This window comes from Arachis stenosperma, chromosome 4 (assembly GCF_014773155.1).
Source record: "Arachis stenosperma cultivar V10309 chromosome 4, arast.V10309.gnm1.PFL2, whole genome shotgun sequence".
Taxonomy (NCBI): Eukaryota; Viridiplantae; Streptophyta; class Magnoliopsida; order Fabales; family Fabaceae; genus Arachis; species Arachis stenosperma.
Window position 1 is genome coordinate 7,787,050 of NC_080380.1, and position 17,905 is coordinate 7,804,954.

Below are 17,905 nucleotides of genomic sequence, written 5' to 3' on the forward strand. Positions count from 1 at the left end.
ATTTAGTTAAACTTGTCAAATTATCTAACAATTCTTAGCTATAAACTTTATATGAAAATAAATGCATGTGAGTCTTCGTATTTTAGTATGCTTTTTTTAAACTGATTCTACGTAGAATCAGTTATATGAGTTACGCAAACATGCTTTAATTGAGAATGAGTAATGACAAGTAAAAAGATTGAGCAACTGTACTTAAAGCAAACTGGCATCTAAACTCTAAACACGAATCTATGCATCCTCCAAATAAAGTTCTTCTTTCCACCTCATTTTCCATAAAAGCAAAGCAAATTCAGCAACTAGAAACATGATGAGTGCAATGATAAGGAATATGAGACAAACATTATCTAAGAACTCAACCAATTGGATTTGGAAGGACCATTGTGCAAGCACAGTCAAATTTGCACACCCCAACAAGGTTAAGAGCTAATAAACAAGTTAAAATATTAAAAAGCTCAAAGCTTTCAAAATCATGACCCAACTTTACAACATGGACATCGAAAAAGAGCATCAAGCAACCGCCCAAAAGGAAAAGTAGACAGAATAAAGCCTCAGAATTGAAGAATAAGAGCAGGGCATAAAATAACAATAATAAAGCCATTCAGTCCTCAAAGATGGTATTTTTGGTAACTCATTAGCACCATTGGCTAATTACTTTAAGAATAATGGCATAAAAGACAAAACACAGAACAACACATCAAGAACAATTGTAGCATGGAATTTGGGAGGGACCAAAAACCATAGAATGCTTTCATTGAGAGTCGAACTCAAGACCTCCCGCTTACTAAACGGGTGCTCTAACCAACTGAGCTATGAAAGCTTTGATGGTTACAATAATCACAGATAAATATTTTAATTTTGATAAATAACTCAGTAATATCCAAAAAACTGAAAAAGTTATTGGACAAAATCATAGGATAAAGTCAAATTTGGGTAAATAGCTTAAATAAGCTCTTTTGAAAAAAATAACTTAAATAATAAATGACTATATTAAAAATAGCTTATAAATAAGTTATTTTGTATTTGGGTTTTTAATTCTAAAAGTGCTTATTTTAAAAGAAATGTGATAAAAAAAATTTATTAAGAGAGAAGTAATTTTTTTTAACTTCTCTATAAACTCCTAAATAGCTTATTAGAAAGTTGCAATTTGATTTTAAAAATTATATCAGACATTAATACTATTACTTTTCATAATTTAAAAGCTTAGAAAAATTACTTTTCAAACAAGTCCTAAATGTAAATAACTTTTGTTTATATACATTTATGTGTATGAAATTTGTGTTTTTAATATTTGTGGTTAAGTATTATTTTTGAGGTAATGTGTTATATATTATGTTTGGACGAAGGAATATTTTAGAATAGAGTTGGCCGAATCATAAGATTAAATGATTGGATGTTAACCAAAGATAATGAGATTTGTCTCATTCTATATAAGGATGTAAGTTCAAAATTTACCAACTAATGAAAACTTTCTTACTAAAGTTAATATACACAATTCTTTTTAAAAGAAAATATCCTTATAAAAAAGATTTTTTTTAGTGAAATAGAAGCTTTTTTCTTTTATCATTAATAATGTTATTTAAACATATTTTTTGAAAATACTTTTAAATATTTATATCAATGTATGAGTAAAAGTATCCATTAAAAACTGTTCAAATATTATTATTGTCTTTCTTTTAAAAAATTGATATCAAGTATATCTTTTAAAAAATAAATTAATTAATAAAATAGATTCTCAAGGGACCAAATCTTTGAAGGGCAAGTTATTAGAACAGATGAACAGTCTTTAATTATTTTACTTTCAGCTGAAGTCATTCTCTTCACCTGGGAATAAAGTTCATAGCTGAGAAAGGTAAGCTGAACCTAGTCTCTTGTGTACATGTTCATTCATGCATGTTTGTTCTTAATTACTTTTCTTAGTCCATCACACAATTACCAAATTATTTTCTTTTACAACTACAATTATGTGCTGAGAAGTGAGAATTCATGCTACAATATGAAAAGGTGGCTCAACTAGGCAAGTTTATATTGATCTAATATGTAAGAACAAATCTCAATTCTCAACTTTGTTGACAATGATAAATAAAGAAATATTCTGATGGAGATCAAAATGCTATCCAAAGAATATTGGTCTAATATGCTAGTAAACAAGAAAAGAAAGCTGAGTCTAAAAAAATCTATCATCATCTACAATGGTAGCTGCAAAATACAAATGAAAGAATGCTGAAAAGGATTTCTATTTGTGAAGTTGGTGTTGACTATCACAGTTCATTATACACCATACTGCAGCCAAACCCTTCAAGTATAAGCCTTTTCTTCTTTTTCCTCTGTGTATATGACATAAACCTAAAAAGCAGTTTCTACAATCTTCCAAGTTTACCTGAAAGCTAATGACATACACAATTATTTTAGCAGAGCCTTAAAGTGTGTTCAATACAGCAAGTAATGGTTACTTATATCAATTGCAATAATGTATATATAACTTTTTGTAATGTACCTTTGAGTGAACCATTTGATTTCATAAAGATGTTAACTAGAGGCTATAGAGCTCTCATTACCAAGTAATTGAATCCCTTCTTGTGCAGAAGTATAGTTTTTCCGAGATTCAATCTCTTTGGGAACACAATTTATTGACCTCGCAAGGCGCTTGACACAATTCAAACGCAGAGATTTCTGCGCGCCACCTGAAATTTGTTCATCTCAATGATTCAAACTAAGAATTAAAGGTTCCAAGCTAGCTAGCTATGGTTTTTCTCAAACTAGATGCAAATAATAGAAAAAATGTTGTGTGTATATATGGATAGGCATAACATCAAACACTATGAATGCAGAAACAACACAACTCCAGATAACAATAACAATAATAATTTACCACAATCAGCAGTTGATAGATCTTCCTTTGTTATCAATTCAGCTGGAACCTGTTGAGTAGCAGCTGCTGGGTCATCAATTGAAGATGTCAGGCTTCGCGCGAGGCGCTTAATATGATTTAGCCGCAATGTTGCTGAATTGGCTGGTTTATATGCTAGATTTTCCATATGAACTGATGATGATCCTATTGAATTGTAGCATTAGAACACACAAACTATACATATTCAAAAATGTAACAACTAGTACATGAGAGAAAACAAACCTTGGTGAGGGAGAGCAATGCCATGATGAGAGAGGGCAGTATGGTCTAATGGAGTGGTGACACCTTGAAGCTCATCACTAGTACTGGCTTCACCAGCACTTGATTCTAGAAACGGCTGCGGCTGCGGTGGTTGAGGGAGAGGAATGAATCCGGCAGCATTGTTATTTGCTGCCCTCTGCCTCCTTAGCTGGTAGTTCCGGCGCCTCCTGGCCAGGTGGCGCTCCCTTTGTTCCTGAGTCATGGCCTGCCTCCTCTCGCGGTCGCGAATTCTCCTCCTCTCCCTCTCTTGCTCCCTCTGCATCCTCCTCAAAACATCTCCCTCTCCAAACTCTTCCATGCACACTCACACTCCAACAAAATTTAACCTGATCCTCAACAAATTAGGATTCTTTTTCTCAATATCTTTCTATCTATATATATATATACACACACACACACACACACACACAACACTGACAGTGATGTTTCTTTCTCCCTGATTACACCAAAAAAAATTGAATCAAAATCAATATCAAATTCATATAATTGGCATCATTAACATAAAAAAGAGCCTAATCATTTCTTTTTCTAGGGAGACAGAATCCAAATTAACAAGATTTCATTAACAGAAACAGATAAGAATTTGAAGGTTAGGGAATGGAAGAGATTGTTGTTACCTGAGAGTGCAGATTTTGAATAGTGGAGGAGGCAGAGGAGCAATTTGCGTGTGTACGTGAAAAAGGAGAATTTACATTTTACATGATCAGAAAATAAATGGTAGTATTATTAATAATTTAATATTATTAATTTTTTATGAGTAATACTATTAACTGTTTTTTTTTTATTGTTTTCTTTTCCAAATTGAGATCTGCATGACAAGTTTCGTGGCTTCTACATCCCATAATAACCGTTCCTTCCATCATTGACACTTGACCATTTTGGTCTCTCTTAAAACATTATTACATAACATCTAACATGCCCTACTAATATGTTGTAACTGAATTGAATATATTTTCAATTTTATTTTATTTTCTGTCGTCCAATGAAATTGTGTTAGTTAATTCTTTTTCCATCATAAGCATAGAATAACACCAACTTTTACGTTACTCCATACCAATTCTTTTAACGATCTCTCTCTTTATTTTTAAGGGTTATATCAGGTAGTAGTGTCTAACTGTTTTGGAGTTAATATCTTGTATTATTTGTGGCTGAAAATTTATTGCAAAGGTAACGAAGAAATTTTCTTTTATTTAACATTTCTTTTTTCTTGTCAAAAGGTTGTTATGGAATGGTGTTTGGAGTTCACTGTTTTTCCAAAAGAAAAAATTTACTAAACAGTAAATTTTATTTTAGTTTCTTTAATTTTTTTATTTACAATCTTTGTTTTTATATTTTTTTGGTGTCTGCATCACCCATACTATCCAAAATAACCATCCAGATCATCCCAAAAACTTAAGTTGATTTTAGAGTTCACCAAGAATCGAACCTTGACCTTTCGAATCTAAAACTTTAATACCATGTCATGAACCCACTCATCCCAAAAACATAACTTGACAGAACAATATAATACTAATGGTCATATCTCTAATACTTCTTAAACCTCTATTGTACATATTGTACGCTTAGGTCATTGACTCCTTATACTTTCTCATTCATATTTATTTGTTCAATTAGTCAAGGATTCAATATTAACTTGATATACAATCTTGTAATATTAATAAAGGATACTTACCATATTTTGTCTAATAATTGAAGATGTATATATCTGAATTTCCTTTTTTTGATTCAAGATTTGGACCGGTTCAATATGTTCAGTCAAATAACACATACCGCTCTCTGACTTTCAAAACAACTTTCTATCCTGACACAATAATCCATCAATTTAAATATACGACTACACAAGATTAGTTATTAATACACCTCATTTCTATATACTAATATCACCAATTCAATATATATATATATATATATATATATATATATATATTCAGTTATTCACACATGGAGAAGTTGAATGAAAGTTGTGGTGATCCTCTTGTTTGGATAAGTGTGATGGCCAGTCCAATTCATTTCCACCTATATCAGAACACATACATTAAACTAGTACACAAAGTGCAGTAATAAACCAAGACCTTGAGCTCTATGAACATTAGATAGCAGCTTACATAAGCTCAAAGTAAAAATAAAAAAAAAGGGAATCAAACAAGTACCTAAAATGATTACTTTCTCATCTCACAGTAAATACCACATTAAACTGAGTGCTTAGTGCACATAAAAAACTGTGTCTATGACTACTGAAACTGAGGTTCTTTCTCTTTCAAGTATTCAGACATGTACATCAAGTTTAGAGATTCAGCTACAAAAAGGGACAACAATACATGTTGGAACAAAGCTGAATCCAAAATCCTATTCAGAAACTGCATATCACTGAATTATAACTAAGGGTTAAAAAAGGGGAAGAAAGAGGGAGAACAATAAGGAAAAATATACATGCACCTAAGATATATAGTGAAGTCAGTAACATGTCCATGCAGAAGAAGTGGCCATAGCTCTATTCTTCCATCCTAGGTATAAAGCACCATCTCTTTGTTCAACCCTATAATTCTCATTGAACTCGTTCAAGAGACTTCTAACTGCAGCCATAGCTGAAGAACTCATAGGGCAAGGTGAAAAACCAGCCATGGAAAATCTTGACCTCCATTTTCCTAGAAGCTCATGCCTTTCCACCCTCTCAGGGCCCTCACAAGCTATCATGTTGACAATGTCGCGGGCCACGCAGTGCTGTTCTGCGCTGATTCTCTGCTTATCGTCCCTGGGACGAGCCACATCGATGGATTCGAACATGGCAGTGTAGTAATTAAGGGTCTCAACAAACCTTTGGAAAAAGGGTGAGGTGTTGGTGTTGGATTCTTGCTCAACAAGGGTAACAACCTTTGGTGACAAGCTCTTCACCAACCTCAATAGCCTGTCCCTGTGATTCTCAGTGGTTACGCTCTCATCCGGCATGTGGTGCAGAACAAAAGGAAAGTTCACGGCAAGAGCTTCGCCGGGCCGAATCACAAGGTTCTCTAGCTCAACCTCTGATCCACACATTGCAGCACTGTGGAACTCAAAGGGCACCCCAAGAGAATTAGCATATTCTGAGAGCTTTTTTCCCACAATGTGAAGTCCTCCACCTCTGGCATGATTTGATTGGGAATCATCAATACCAGTGACACGGATGAACGGCGGTCCACCTGGCCTACGAGCGAGAGCCTGCATGAGCAAGAACCACTGTGTGCCTTGTGCAATTTGGAAGTCAATTATGTGAATCCTTGCTTCATTCTGCATTGCTTCTCCAATGACAACATTTGCAGATATGTAAGCGAATTTCCAATACGGGCAAATCTGGTACAAGACATGCATATAAGTCATTAGATCCTTGCTTGTTGGTTGTTCACACTTCAATGCCTTGTAAATTAAGCTCCCGGATGATTCAAACCTTGCTCTAAGACCTTCCAACATGTATGCACCTAGTCGCTGTATCGGATCCCCAGCAACGGATACCATCTTCACCAACACATTATCCATCCACCCTAGTGCTGTTTGAATGTCATCATCAGCCACAGATTGTGCACAAAGAATAAGGACGTCTCTCAAGTCCAACTTTGGAATCATCTCAGCAATCTGAACCCAATTGTACTTCGACATTGGAGATGCTCCTTGGTGAACACTCTTGAAGCAGCAGTGACAACTATCAACAATATCTGGTTCTGGCCCCAATAATGTAATCTCCAATTCTCTTAGCTTGTTCTTCAATTCATAGCTATCTTCAGCACTTGAGTAACCGCTTATTGGCGATCCATAGTTGTTGTCAGAAGATTGGTGCTGATCTGAATAGTATGACTGAGAATTCTGTGGAGATAAAGGGCTCCTACTGGATGATACACTAGCACAGGAAGGTGAATCACAACCTATGAGACCATTGGTTGCTGGGGATGAATCAAGGGTATAGTATTGCTCCTTCGAGGCTTCAAACGACACATTGGTCCCCTGGCTGCTACTGTCATGGATATCATGGCATGAATTGCTTTGTAATATTTGGTAATGATTGTAAGGATCAATGCCTTGCACTGGCTGGTGGTATATGTGAATACCAGCTGAGGTTGAGTGTTTCTGGGAGGTTTGCATCTGATAACAAATCACTTAATTCGGGTTGGGATAGGTTGGGTTAGTTGGATTCCCTGGAATAGGACCCGGATGCCGGTTTGTCTGGGGGCGAAAAATTAGCAGTGAAATAAATGTTACTCTGAAAATCCTTCCAAACTTTTCCAGATCAGCGGTTTGTTAGTTGCATAAATATAGAGAATACTATTTTACTAAATAATCAACCTCCATTTTGAGAAGGTTCTAGGTGCTTTAAGCATCGGCAAAATTAGTGTGTAAGCTATCTACAAAATTGCATGAAAGAAGCCAAAACCTGCAGAGTAAGATAATAATATGGTTAATTCAGCTTCAACGTTGATAAAACAAACAAGAAGGAAATTTATTTAAAACAACTTGACAAATGACAAAGCAATATCTGATAAAAATGATGTGACAAAGAAAAACAACACCCAAACACAGATTTTGAAGACAGTCTGTGTATACAAACAAGGCAAAACTCTATTTGTGTGAGGCAATATATCAAACACCATAAGTGCAAAACAGAGCAATTACAGCTTGCATGCAATTTATGATCCCTATTGGGGGCCAAAAAGAACCAATCATAAGAACTTATTTGGTCCCATATCCCATTTAGAAGTTCTCCACCACACAATTCAAGATTTCTATTCTAGGAATTATGAGATGCAAACTCAATCCAAATTACATTAAAAATACACATGCACACCCCAATTAGGACATCTTTCTTGGAAATGGGAGCATTTGTTGCCAAAACCTTCAACCAACTCCCCAAAAATCATCAACAAATACCTCACATGCAAATTCATCCACTATTAAAAGCTTATAAAGCCATGAAGGACCAGAGAAGAGTAAAATCAAATCTCTTATTGAAGAGAAAATAACTTGAATTTTGACCAAATAGGATAGCACATGTAATTCATTTTGCATCATCAGGCTAGCATATTTATTGCAGGAGAGTAAAAATATTTAAAAAAAAATCACTTATATACTAAAAAAATAAATAAATAAATATAGAGACTCATTTATTGAGATAAAACGCGTTAGCCTACCTCAAAAGCAACAAGTTTTAAGAACTGACAAAAAAGAAAGAAAGTAGAAATAAACTCTTATTGTTTTCTCTTCAGTTCTTCATTGCCAATATTATTACTTTATTTATTGTTTTATCAGCAACCACAAAGTTAAGCAAAATAAATCTTTTTTTTTAAATCAAAACAATCCCTTTTGAAACATAAATCTAACCCCAAAAAAAAAAAAAAAACAGATTAGTTCCAATGGAAATAAGATTTTGACCCTGAAACCAAAAACACATCACATCAAATCACAGCACACGTGTGTGTATGCCATTTCTAAACTCAAACCCCATCAATCCTGAAACCTTAAAAGAACAGAACTTACCTTTGTGTTTGTGATTGTGAGGTGTATGTTGATGCTCAGATTCAGAGACAGAGTCTTAGGTTTCAGTTTCTGTGTGATGTACGGCAGAGATTCCTAGGAAGCCAAGGAAGACAGTGGTTTTGTGAGAGAGAGAGAGAGAGAGAGAGAGAGAGAGAGATAGCCGTCTCAAGAGTCCAAAAGCAATGTATTATAGTGATGAGGTTACTAGAAGTTTTGGTGTAATTTAAATAAATAATAATTACTTAATTAGTATTAGTATTATTATGATGATATCATAAATGATGGTTGGTTTGTAAGATTTGCCCCTATGAATAAGTTATAATTACGAAAAGAGGCCTAGGCAGTGTTATGTTACTCGGTTTGAGGTCATGAATAGTGTTAAGAATCAATAGAATGTTCGTCACCGAGTAAAGTACTTATTCTTCAGCTTCTTACCAACACGAAAAAATTATGTGCTGCTATAAATAGTAAATTAATTATTATAAAAATTAGTTAATAAAAAAAAATTATTGTGGCGTCTCACTACTTGTCAAACGCGCTCATACTTACTACTCAGTGGACTACGAATAAATTAATTTGGAAGTGATTTATAATTTACTAATAAATTTGTTTTCTCTTTTTCTTTTTCTTAAATTAGAGTGAACTTAATTAGTTAGTATTCTTGTTTTCGTAGGCATAAATAAAATTCTGATATACAAATTCGGTTTTCTAATTTTAAACAGGTGGAGCTAGATACAATGGCTTAAAACAAAGAGTTATTTAATGGAAAAACAAAAATATATAAATACAATAATTAATACAGAAAAAGGTACTTTTTTTTGTTATGTAACATTATCAGTTTAACTGTTTCAATTCATACGGTATCACCAAAACAAGAAATTTAAGAACTAGTGTTGCATTCTTTATTACTCATGCATCAATAATAATAATAATAATAATAATAATAATAATAATAATAATAATAATAATATGTAGGGAGAAGAACTGAAGAAATGGTGCCTGGTTTAAATAATTGAATATGATAACTTGTAACAAAAGAATATTTGCCAACATATGACAAATTAAAGAGCTATATATATTGACTACACAACAACCAACCAAAACTCTATATAAAATAAGCACATAATTATTTCGGTGTAAATATATTAATTCAACTTATATATATATATATATAGTGTAAATGAAATATAGTGTAAGTAGGTTACACTCATAATGATGCATGCTTTCTCCAAATTCAGTGATATATTTGAGATTTTAGAAGTGTTAGTTTATTATTCATTAATAAGTTTTTTATTTTTTTTATATATAACAAAAGTAAGTTATTAAATATGTTGCTATTAGGATCATATATTAATATATCCACAAGACTTATTATTTATGATATTTTATTAATTTAAGTTACAACCAAATTAAAGCCTGCATCACTAACTCACTATCATCACATGCAATTCACGGCCCCACAATTAACTATAATACAATATCATTAAGGTCAACTCCCTATGAAATAAAATTATTTGGGGTAAGAGTAGATCAACTTTGATGGCTTAATTTGGAGCATTGTAACTGCATATGAAGAATAATGCAAGTTAATTATTGAACGAAGATAAAATCATGGTCCTAGCTGCCACGTCTCACTTTAATTATTTCTGCTTATTAATTAATTATACAATTATACTAACTATATATTAAAATCAATTATTAAAATTAATTATTAATATAAAATATATATTAGAATATAAAATATACATTAAAAATAAATTAAACAACTCATATATTTATATATAAATATATAGAGGCGTGTTACACATAACCAAGTTGGTCCAAATTCAAATAGAGTCACGTGCATTAATGACGAGTGAAAACACGCGCTTTATAGAAGAAAATTATGTGCTCCTGCAATGACTTGAAGTCAAATGTCCTTCTTTCTTATCAGTCGATTCCTAATACAAAGGGTCCGTGGAGGGACATTTATCAATTGCAAATAAGAGAACAGCAAGCGAGAGATAAGATGGTCAGAGGGTTATCATTAGAGTTAGGAGATGGTAGAATAATTCGTTTCTGGGAAGATAAGTGGCTACCATGTGGTGTGTTGCAGGATGTATTTCCAAGGCTTTTCTCGGTTTCAAATCAAGTCGGATCTGTTATAGGGGACTGTGGGTTTTGGGATGGGTTGGAGTGGATATGGAACTTTCATTGGAGAGGGTACTATTCCAATGGGAGTTAGAATTAGTTAACCAACTTCATGGAGTTCTACAATCTGTCAGGTTAACAAGTGAGAGGGAGGACATAATAGTATGGAAATTTGATAGATCAGGAGTTTACTCTACTAACTCATTTGTACAGATTTTGCAGGCTGAGACTCTTCTAGAGGATATTACGAGTTATAGTTTCACTAGATTTATATGGAGATGACTAGTACCACCAAGAGTTGAGCTATTCATCTGGTTTGTGTTAGTTGGTAGGGTCAATACTAAGGAAAGATTGATTAGATTGGGCATTATTGATCACAGGGATATGATTTGTGTTTTATGTAAAAAAGAAACTGAGAATGATTTTCACTTATTCATTGGCTGTGAGTTCACGTGGCAGGTATGGTGTGTTTGGATATACGCCTATAATAAATGTTAGTCTATTCCATGAACCATTAAGCAACATTTTGAGAGTTGGACAGGAGCTCCTGTAAGAAAAGTCGAACGTAACAGGTGGCTGATTGGTTTTTTTGCTATTATTTGGAATATGTGGTTGGAAAGGAATGCCAGGATTTTCAAGAATCAAGAAACATGCGTTGCGGAAGTTATTACCAAGTCGATTAGGAGCTACAAAGAGTGGGTTGGCTTTGTTCAGTCTAGTTGTTGATGGCAATGCCGGAGATAACTTCAGTTTTTTTGTTTAGTGTTTGTATTATAACTCTGGACTTTCTAAATGCTCCACCTTACTGTGTTGAGCTTCTTATTTCAAAAAAAATCTTCTTCTTCTTCTTCTTCTCTTCTTCTTTCAAATTCACGTATACTTCCTCCTCCTCCTCCTCTTTCTTCTTTGTGCACACAGATTCTTCTTCTTCTTCTCCTCCTCCTCATTCTCTTCTTCTTCTTCTCCTCTTTCGTTATCGTCATCACCAACAACATCAACATTTTGTTAATGGATTTTTTTCAATCGAATTGAATGAAATACAATTGTTAAATTAAATTTAATTGAATTGAATGGACGCATGTATTCTGAATCTGAATTGAATTGATAATATCTAAATTGTAGACAGATGTGTTTCGAATTTGATTTCATGTAATGGATTATGTTTTGTTCACTGAGTACAATCAGGTGAACCGAAATGATCAACACCACTGAACTGAATACCAATCATGTGCTGAATAAACGTGATAAGCATTCAATCAGTAAGAAAAATATTTTTGCATGCACAAGGACTCAACTGAACACATTAACAATCAAGTGAATCAAAATGAGCAACTTCACTTAACCGAGCAAAATGTTGGTGTTGTTGGTGATGATTATAACGAAAGAAGAAGAAGAAGAATCTGCGTGCACGAAGAAGAAAAAGCAGAAGAAGAACCTACGTGCACGAATTTGAAAGAAGAATGAAGGAGGAGGAGGAAGAGGAGGAGAAATACTATTCTTGTTGATTGAAAGCTGACCACCATTTATTCACCATATGAACATTGTTCGGTTCGGTGGCCTTTGTGATTTTGATTCACCAGATGAATGCTGTTCGGTTCGGTGGCCTCCTTTTACTTTGTTCAGTATTTAAGATTATTGTGATAGCATGCAGCAATCATTTTCTAGCTGTCTCAACGTAATAACCTCATTCAACTGATTTGAAGTTGATTCATTCATTGTTTCAATTCAGAAGTCCAGATCGAAGAAGAAAACAAAGAAGAAGAACGACAAAACTAATTAGGTTGAAGTCAATCCAGATCTATAACGAAGAATGCGAGTAGAGAAGAAGAAGAAGAACAAGAAAGAAAACGCGAGTAGAGGAGAACGGTGAAGCCTATAACGCAAGCAGAGAAGAAGAAGAAGAAGAAGAAGTTTAGGTTGCAACAAAAGGTTTACGTTGAGTAAAGGTCATAGAAAATTTACGTTATATGTAGCGCGTGAATCACAAACGATTTAGAAATTGAAGGAGGCACGTATAGCCAAAAAGACTTAGATAACATCCATATATTTTTTATATGGATGTAGTTTTTCTCAAATATATATAAATACATAATAACTAATTTTAATATACAAATAATATTTTTATTAATGATATATAGTTAAATTAACATTGTTAGGTAATATTATTCAATTTGTTGGCGCTTCTAGGCCTTTGACAAACAAGAGATTTTTGTATAATTAATTAATGATTAACATAGTATTGGCGTTATTAATTTTTTACGAATAAATACTGCTTTGCTGTTAAAATTTGGAATCAAAATCAAAATTTTTTTATTTTTTTTGTTTAAAATCATTTCTAATATTACATTTATTATTAAAATTATTTTTTTGATAAATTTATCTTTTATAAAATTTTATAACTAAAATAAAAAAAAACTTCTTCTTTCTTTTTTTATTATCTTTTTTTTCACATTCTTCTTTCATTTTCACCTTTTTCAAATCATTATCTTCTACCGTCGGAGCTACTCTATCATACTTTTTTTTCTATCATTATCTTCTCTTCTATCACACTACCAACGATACGATTTGGCTCTCTGTCTTCTCCCTTGTCACACCGTCATTGGTGACGCTATTTGGCCCTCCGTCTTCTCTCTTGTCACGCCATCGGCAACTCTCCTCGTGTTTCCAGTATCACTGCCCTTGCCTCCCCTCCCTTTTCCTTTCTGTCTGCGCCTTTGTGTTGTCTCCTGTTGCCGCTACCATTCACATTCATTTTCACCACCACCACATATAACTCTACTCCACATTGTTGCCATCATAGACAAATTAAGGTTTAGGTTCCTAATTTTTTGAAATTAGGGTTTAAAGATTTTAAATTAGTATTTATAATGATTTTAAATTAGGGTTCAATAATTTTTGAAGTTAAACTCTTTTTATTTTTGTTGGTATTGTTGTTGAATTTGAAAGAAATTTTTTTTATTGTTGTTGAATTTAAAGAATTTAAAGTGTTATATAGTTGAATTAAAAAAATCTGAAGTGTAATATTATTAGTAGTGGTAATTGGTAACTATAAAAAACAGACAATGATATAGTTATAGTGATAAAGGAATATTTATATTATTTAAAAAATTATTATATTAAAATAATAATTTTAATATTAAATATAATATTAAAAATTATTTTAAAAAAATAAAAATAATTTTAATTTTAATTTAAAACCTTAAAAATTAAAACAGTATCTATTCTTAATTCTTACTTAGCCAGCTTCACAATTGACATTATCATTAATTCTTACTTAGTTACATGACAATTTTTTCAAAAGGTTAATGTGAAAAATAATACGACTCATTAGACGTATTATTATTGTTGTTGTTAGTAGCTAAATTTTACCTACCATATTAGGTCTTAGTAGTTTCAATTTATATTTTCTGATTTTATTTTTTTCCAACGGCTTGAAAAAAAAACTAAAAATAAAAACAAAAACAAAAGAGAAACCAATCAAACCCATAATATCACTACTGATCTCTTCTATTATTTTTTTCCCACAAAAAAATAAAAATAAAAATAATCAGTATATATGTCCTTCGCACGAGATAAATAATTAATCTCTTAATTCAAACGTAAAAAGAAACTAAATAAAATAAATCATTTCATAAATAAATTTTTGATAAATAGCTCGTCTTCTAAATCTTTTAAAATAGAACGGAGTTTACAACAAAAAGATTCTCTTTTTCCATTTTTTTTTTATTCTTGTTGTTGAGGTTCTTCATAGGATGGTAAGAGAGGCAGTAAGACATGGAAGAAACTCTTTTTTGTTGGTTAAAAAAGACAATATTGAGTTGTCTCATCTTACAATTTGCAGATGACACAATACTTTTTTACCCCTGAAAAAAGAGACTATTTGCAATTATAAGCGGCTTCTACGGTGTTTTGAGATGATGTCTGTCTTGAGTATTAACTCTGATAAATCTAGCTTGATTCTAGTTAATTGCAAGCGAGAGTGGTCACAAAGGATGTGTAGCTTGTTGGGGTGTAAGGAAGCAATGTTGCCAGTCAAATATCTTGGTATTTCTTTGAGAGCGAATTCGAAATTGGTCAAGACATGAAAACTTATTATAGACAAAGTAGAAGAGAAACTTAATCTGTGAAAAGCCAAAACGATTAATAAAGCTGGTAAGCTGGTACTCATCAAATCTGTGCTTAATAGACTATCGGTTTACTATCTTAGCTTATATAAAATGCACAGAGCAGTAGCAGATAAGTTGATATCTTTGCAGAGGAGGTTCTTGTGGAGTAATGAGGACGGAAGGGATATGGTACCTTTGGTAAGGTGGGATATTGTGCAAGCTCCAAAATGTTTCGGGGGTTTGGGCGTGGGCAATGCAGTGCTTCGGAATACATCATTGTTGTTCAAGTGGTAGTGGCGGTTTTCAAAGGAGGATTGCCCATTATGGAAGAAAAATTGTGCTCCTGCAATGACTTAAATCCAAATATCCTTCTTTCTTGTCAGCCGTTTCCTAATACAAAGGGTCAGTGGAGGGACATTTGTCAATTGCAGATAAGAGAACAACAAGCGAGAGATAAGATGGTCAGAGGGTTATCATTAGAGTTAGGAGATGGTAGAAGAATTCGTTTCTAGGAAGATAATTAGCTACCATGTGGTGTGTTGCAGGATGTATTTCCAAGACTTTTCTCGATTTCAAATAAAGTCGGATCTGTAATAGGGGACTGTAGGTTTTGGGATGAGTTAGAGTGGATATGAAACTTTCATTGGAGAATGGTGCTATTCCAATGGGAGTTAGAATTAGTTAACCAACTTCATAGAGTTCTACAATCTGTCAGGTTAACAAGTGAAAGGGAGGACAGAATAGTATGAAAATTTGATAGATCAGGAGTTTACTCTACTAACTCATTTGTGCAGGCTTTGCAGGCTGAGACTCTCTCGGAGGACATTACAAGTTATAGTTTCACTAAATTTATATGGAGAGGACTAGTACCACCAAGAGTTAAGCTATTCACCTGGTTTGTGTTAGTTGGTAGGGTCAATACTAAGGAAAGATTGATTAAATTGGACATTATTGATCATAGGGATATGATTTTTGTTTTATATAAAAAAGAAATTGAGAATGATTTTCACTTATTCATTGGCTGTGAGTTCACGTGGTAGGTGTGGTGTGCTTGGTTATACGCCTATAATAAATTTTGGTTTATTCCAAGTACTATTAAGCAACACTTTAAAAGTTGGACAGGAGCTCCTGTAAAAAAAAGTCGAACGTTACAGATGGCTGATTGGTTTTTTTGTTATCATTTGGAATACGTGGTTGGAAAGGAATGCCAGGATTTTCAGGAATCAAGAAACATGCGTTGCGGAAGTTATTACCAAGTCGATTAGGAGCTACAAAGAATGAGTTGGCTTTGTTCCGTTTAATTATTGATGACAATGCCGAGAGATAACTACGATTTTTTGTTTAGTGTTTGTATTATAACTCTGAACTTCTTAAATGTTCCACCTCACTGTGTTTAACTTTTTATTTCAAAAAAAAATATTTTATAAATTTTATATCTCTCGATACCAAAATCTCTAAAAGAATTATAACTATCAGATATTTTTAATTCTATAAACCTTTTCAAAATTAAATTAGACCTATTCAATCTCAATTTTAATAAATCAGTAGATTAAGCAACCATGTTACCAATGTGCAATGTCTGATTAATCAAACGAATTATATTTTTCACACAAAATTTTAAATAAAAATATTATTTATATCGGGGGTTTTGAGTGTTTGACATTGTGCGAAAATTTTGACCAGAAAAAAATGATTGTACGATATTTTTGACCATGAATAAAGGACCGTACTTAAATTCTTGGTTTGAGAAGAATGGAGTATTTCTGTGTGCTAACAATGAATTCCATGGCATTGTCGAAATTTTGTTAAAGTTTGAGGGGTCTTAATTAATTGTACAGCTCCTCCCATTCCTACTTTCGCCGAAGCCTCACTCATCCGGAGCAGATTCTCTCCGATAAAAAAAATTAAATGTTGTTAATTGTTTAATTTAATTTTTTATTTTTTTTATATTTATTTTTTGTTTTATTTATAAAATTAATAATAAATTAAAAAAATTAAGAGAATCAATTTTTCACTCACTCAACATTTAGCGGCTATTTTTTTTCTTTTTATATTGGAATGTAATTGAAGATTTTCGTTAATATTATAATATTTTAATGTAATATAATCATATAAAAAATATATAAAATAAAAAATTATAAATAATAATTTTAAATTAAACAAAAAATTTAAAAAACAATTAAAAATTAAAAATTACAATTTTAAATAAAACAAAAAATAATTGAATCACAATTTTAATTTTTAATTTAAAAAATAATAATATATAAAATTATAAATAACGATTTTTTTTATTATATAAATCGGTACTTATAATTAGTATTATATATCACACTTGTAAAATATACCAATTTAAATTCATATTAATATATTACATAATTTCATCCGTCATATAAAAAATAATTAGCGACATTTAGCATGTCACCATCTTTATTTTTCATTTATTCTAATAAGTTAGTTACATTTAAAAACTAGAAAATATTTTCAAATTGATTTTATTTATATGTTTTAAATGAAATTAGGTAATATTTTTTTTTAATTTGTATCATCAAACTAGAGTGCTGTATATAATTAGTCTTAGGACTTAGGAGAATAACTTTTAGTGATATTTTAAGTGATTCTCCTAAAATTACCATCTGTAGTGTCAAATTTTGATTATATATAGTTTTTACTTTTCAGTACTCGGTAGAGTTTATTTTTATTCCCTGTCATACCTAATTTTTTTTTTTTTTCACTCGGTAGAGTCAACTATCATTTATGTGGTTTTGATTTTCCTTTATATTTTTGGTGAGTAATATGATCACGTGGGTTTTCAAATTAAATCTCCATACCTACATAGATATGAGTAAGATTAGTTTTTTACTTGTAACTCATAAATGTCAAATGGGGTTGGTTCTCTCCACGTGACCAACGTTGGACCCTGTTAGAAGTTTAGAACAAACTTATGTATATATCATTTTAAAAGAACCAATTGTCATTTAAAGTTTTCAAAATGTGTGTTTAT

The 17,905-nt window shown here is 32.1% G+C and overlaps 2 protein-coding genes and 2 non-coding genes across 7 annotated transcripts; all 4 read right to left on the reverse strand.

Annotated features, from left to right (window-relative positions):
* Positions 1 to 543: 543 nt before the first annotated feature.
* LOC130978147 (small nucleolar RNA SNORD96 family) lies at positions 544 to 647 on the reverse strand. Its single transcript, XR_009085806.1, has one exon. It is a non-coding gene; the product is annotated as a small nucleolar RNA SNORD96 family (small nucleolar RNA).
* Positions 648 to 743: 96 nt separating this feature from the next.
* Positions 744 to 817, reverse strand: TRNAT-AGU (transfer RNA threonine (anticodon AGU)). The gene has a single exon. It is a non-coding gene; the product is annotated as a tRNA-Thr (tRNA).
* A 1,298-nt stretch (positions 818 to 2,115) lies between these two features.
* Positions 2,116 to 4,237, reverse strand: LOC130973636 (uncharacterized). 4 transcript variants are annotated; one of them, XM_057898257.1, is made up of 5 exons: positions 3,787 to 4,237; positions 3,131 to 3,605; positions 2,870 to 3,040; positions 2,495 to 2,681; positions 2,116 to 2,384 (listed from the first exon to the last, which is right to left on the reverse strand). In XM_057898257.1, exons 2-4 carry the CDS (start codon positions 3,465 to 3,467, stop codon positions 2,527 to 2,529), a joined length of 663 nt encoding a protein of 220 aa, XP_057754240.1. In that variant the 5' UTR covers positions 3,468 to 3,605; positions 3,787 to 4,237; the 3' UTR covers positions 2,116 to 2,384; positions 2,495 to 2,526. The 4 variants fall into 4 exon arrangements, with proteins under 4 accessions (XP_057754240.1, XP_057754241.1, XP_057754239.1 ...); XM_057898258.1 differs by having other exon boundaries at positions 2,556 to 2,681; positions 2,870 to 3,052; XM_057898256.1 differs by having other exon boundaries at positions 2,116 to 2,377; positions 2,870 to 3,052.
* Positions 4,238 to 5,263: 1,026 nt separating this feature from the next.
* LOC130973635 (scarecrow-like protein 13) lies at positions 5,264 to 8,873 on the reverse strand. The gene is made up of 2 exons (XM_057898254.1): positions 8,669 to 8,873; positions 5,264 to 7,568 (listed from the first exon to the last, which is right to left on the reverse strand). The coding sequence occupies exon 2, from the start codon at positions 7,277 to 7,279 to the stop codon at positions 5,624 to 5,626; it is 1,656 nt and encodes a 551-aa protein (XP_057754237.1). The 5' UTR covers positions 7,280 to 7,568; positions 8,669 to 8,873; the 3' UTR covers positions 5,264 to 5,623.
* Positions 8,874 to 17,905: the final 9,032 nt, after the last annotated feature.

Excerpts from the sequence above, each read along its gene's own strand:
- LOC130973636 (XM_057898256.1), bottom strand. The coding sequence starts at position 3,467 with ATGGAAGAGTTTGGAGAGGGAGATGTTTTGAGGAGGATGCAGAGGGAG. Across the intron at positions 3,053-3,130 it reads CATTGCTCTCCCTCACCAAG|GATCATCATCAGTTCATATG; the intron begins GTTTGTTTTCTC and ends ACAATTCAATAG. Across the intron at positions 2,682-2,869 it reads TCTATCAACTGCTGATTGTG|GTGGCGCGCAGAAATCTCTG; the intron begins GTAAATTATTAT and ends AACAAATTTCAG.
- LOC130973635 (XM_057898254.1), bottom strand. The coding sequence starts at position 7,279 with ATGCAAACCTCCCAGAAACACTCAACCTCAGCTGGTATTCACATATAC.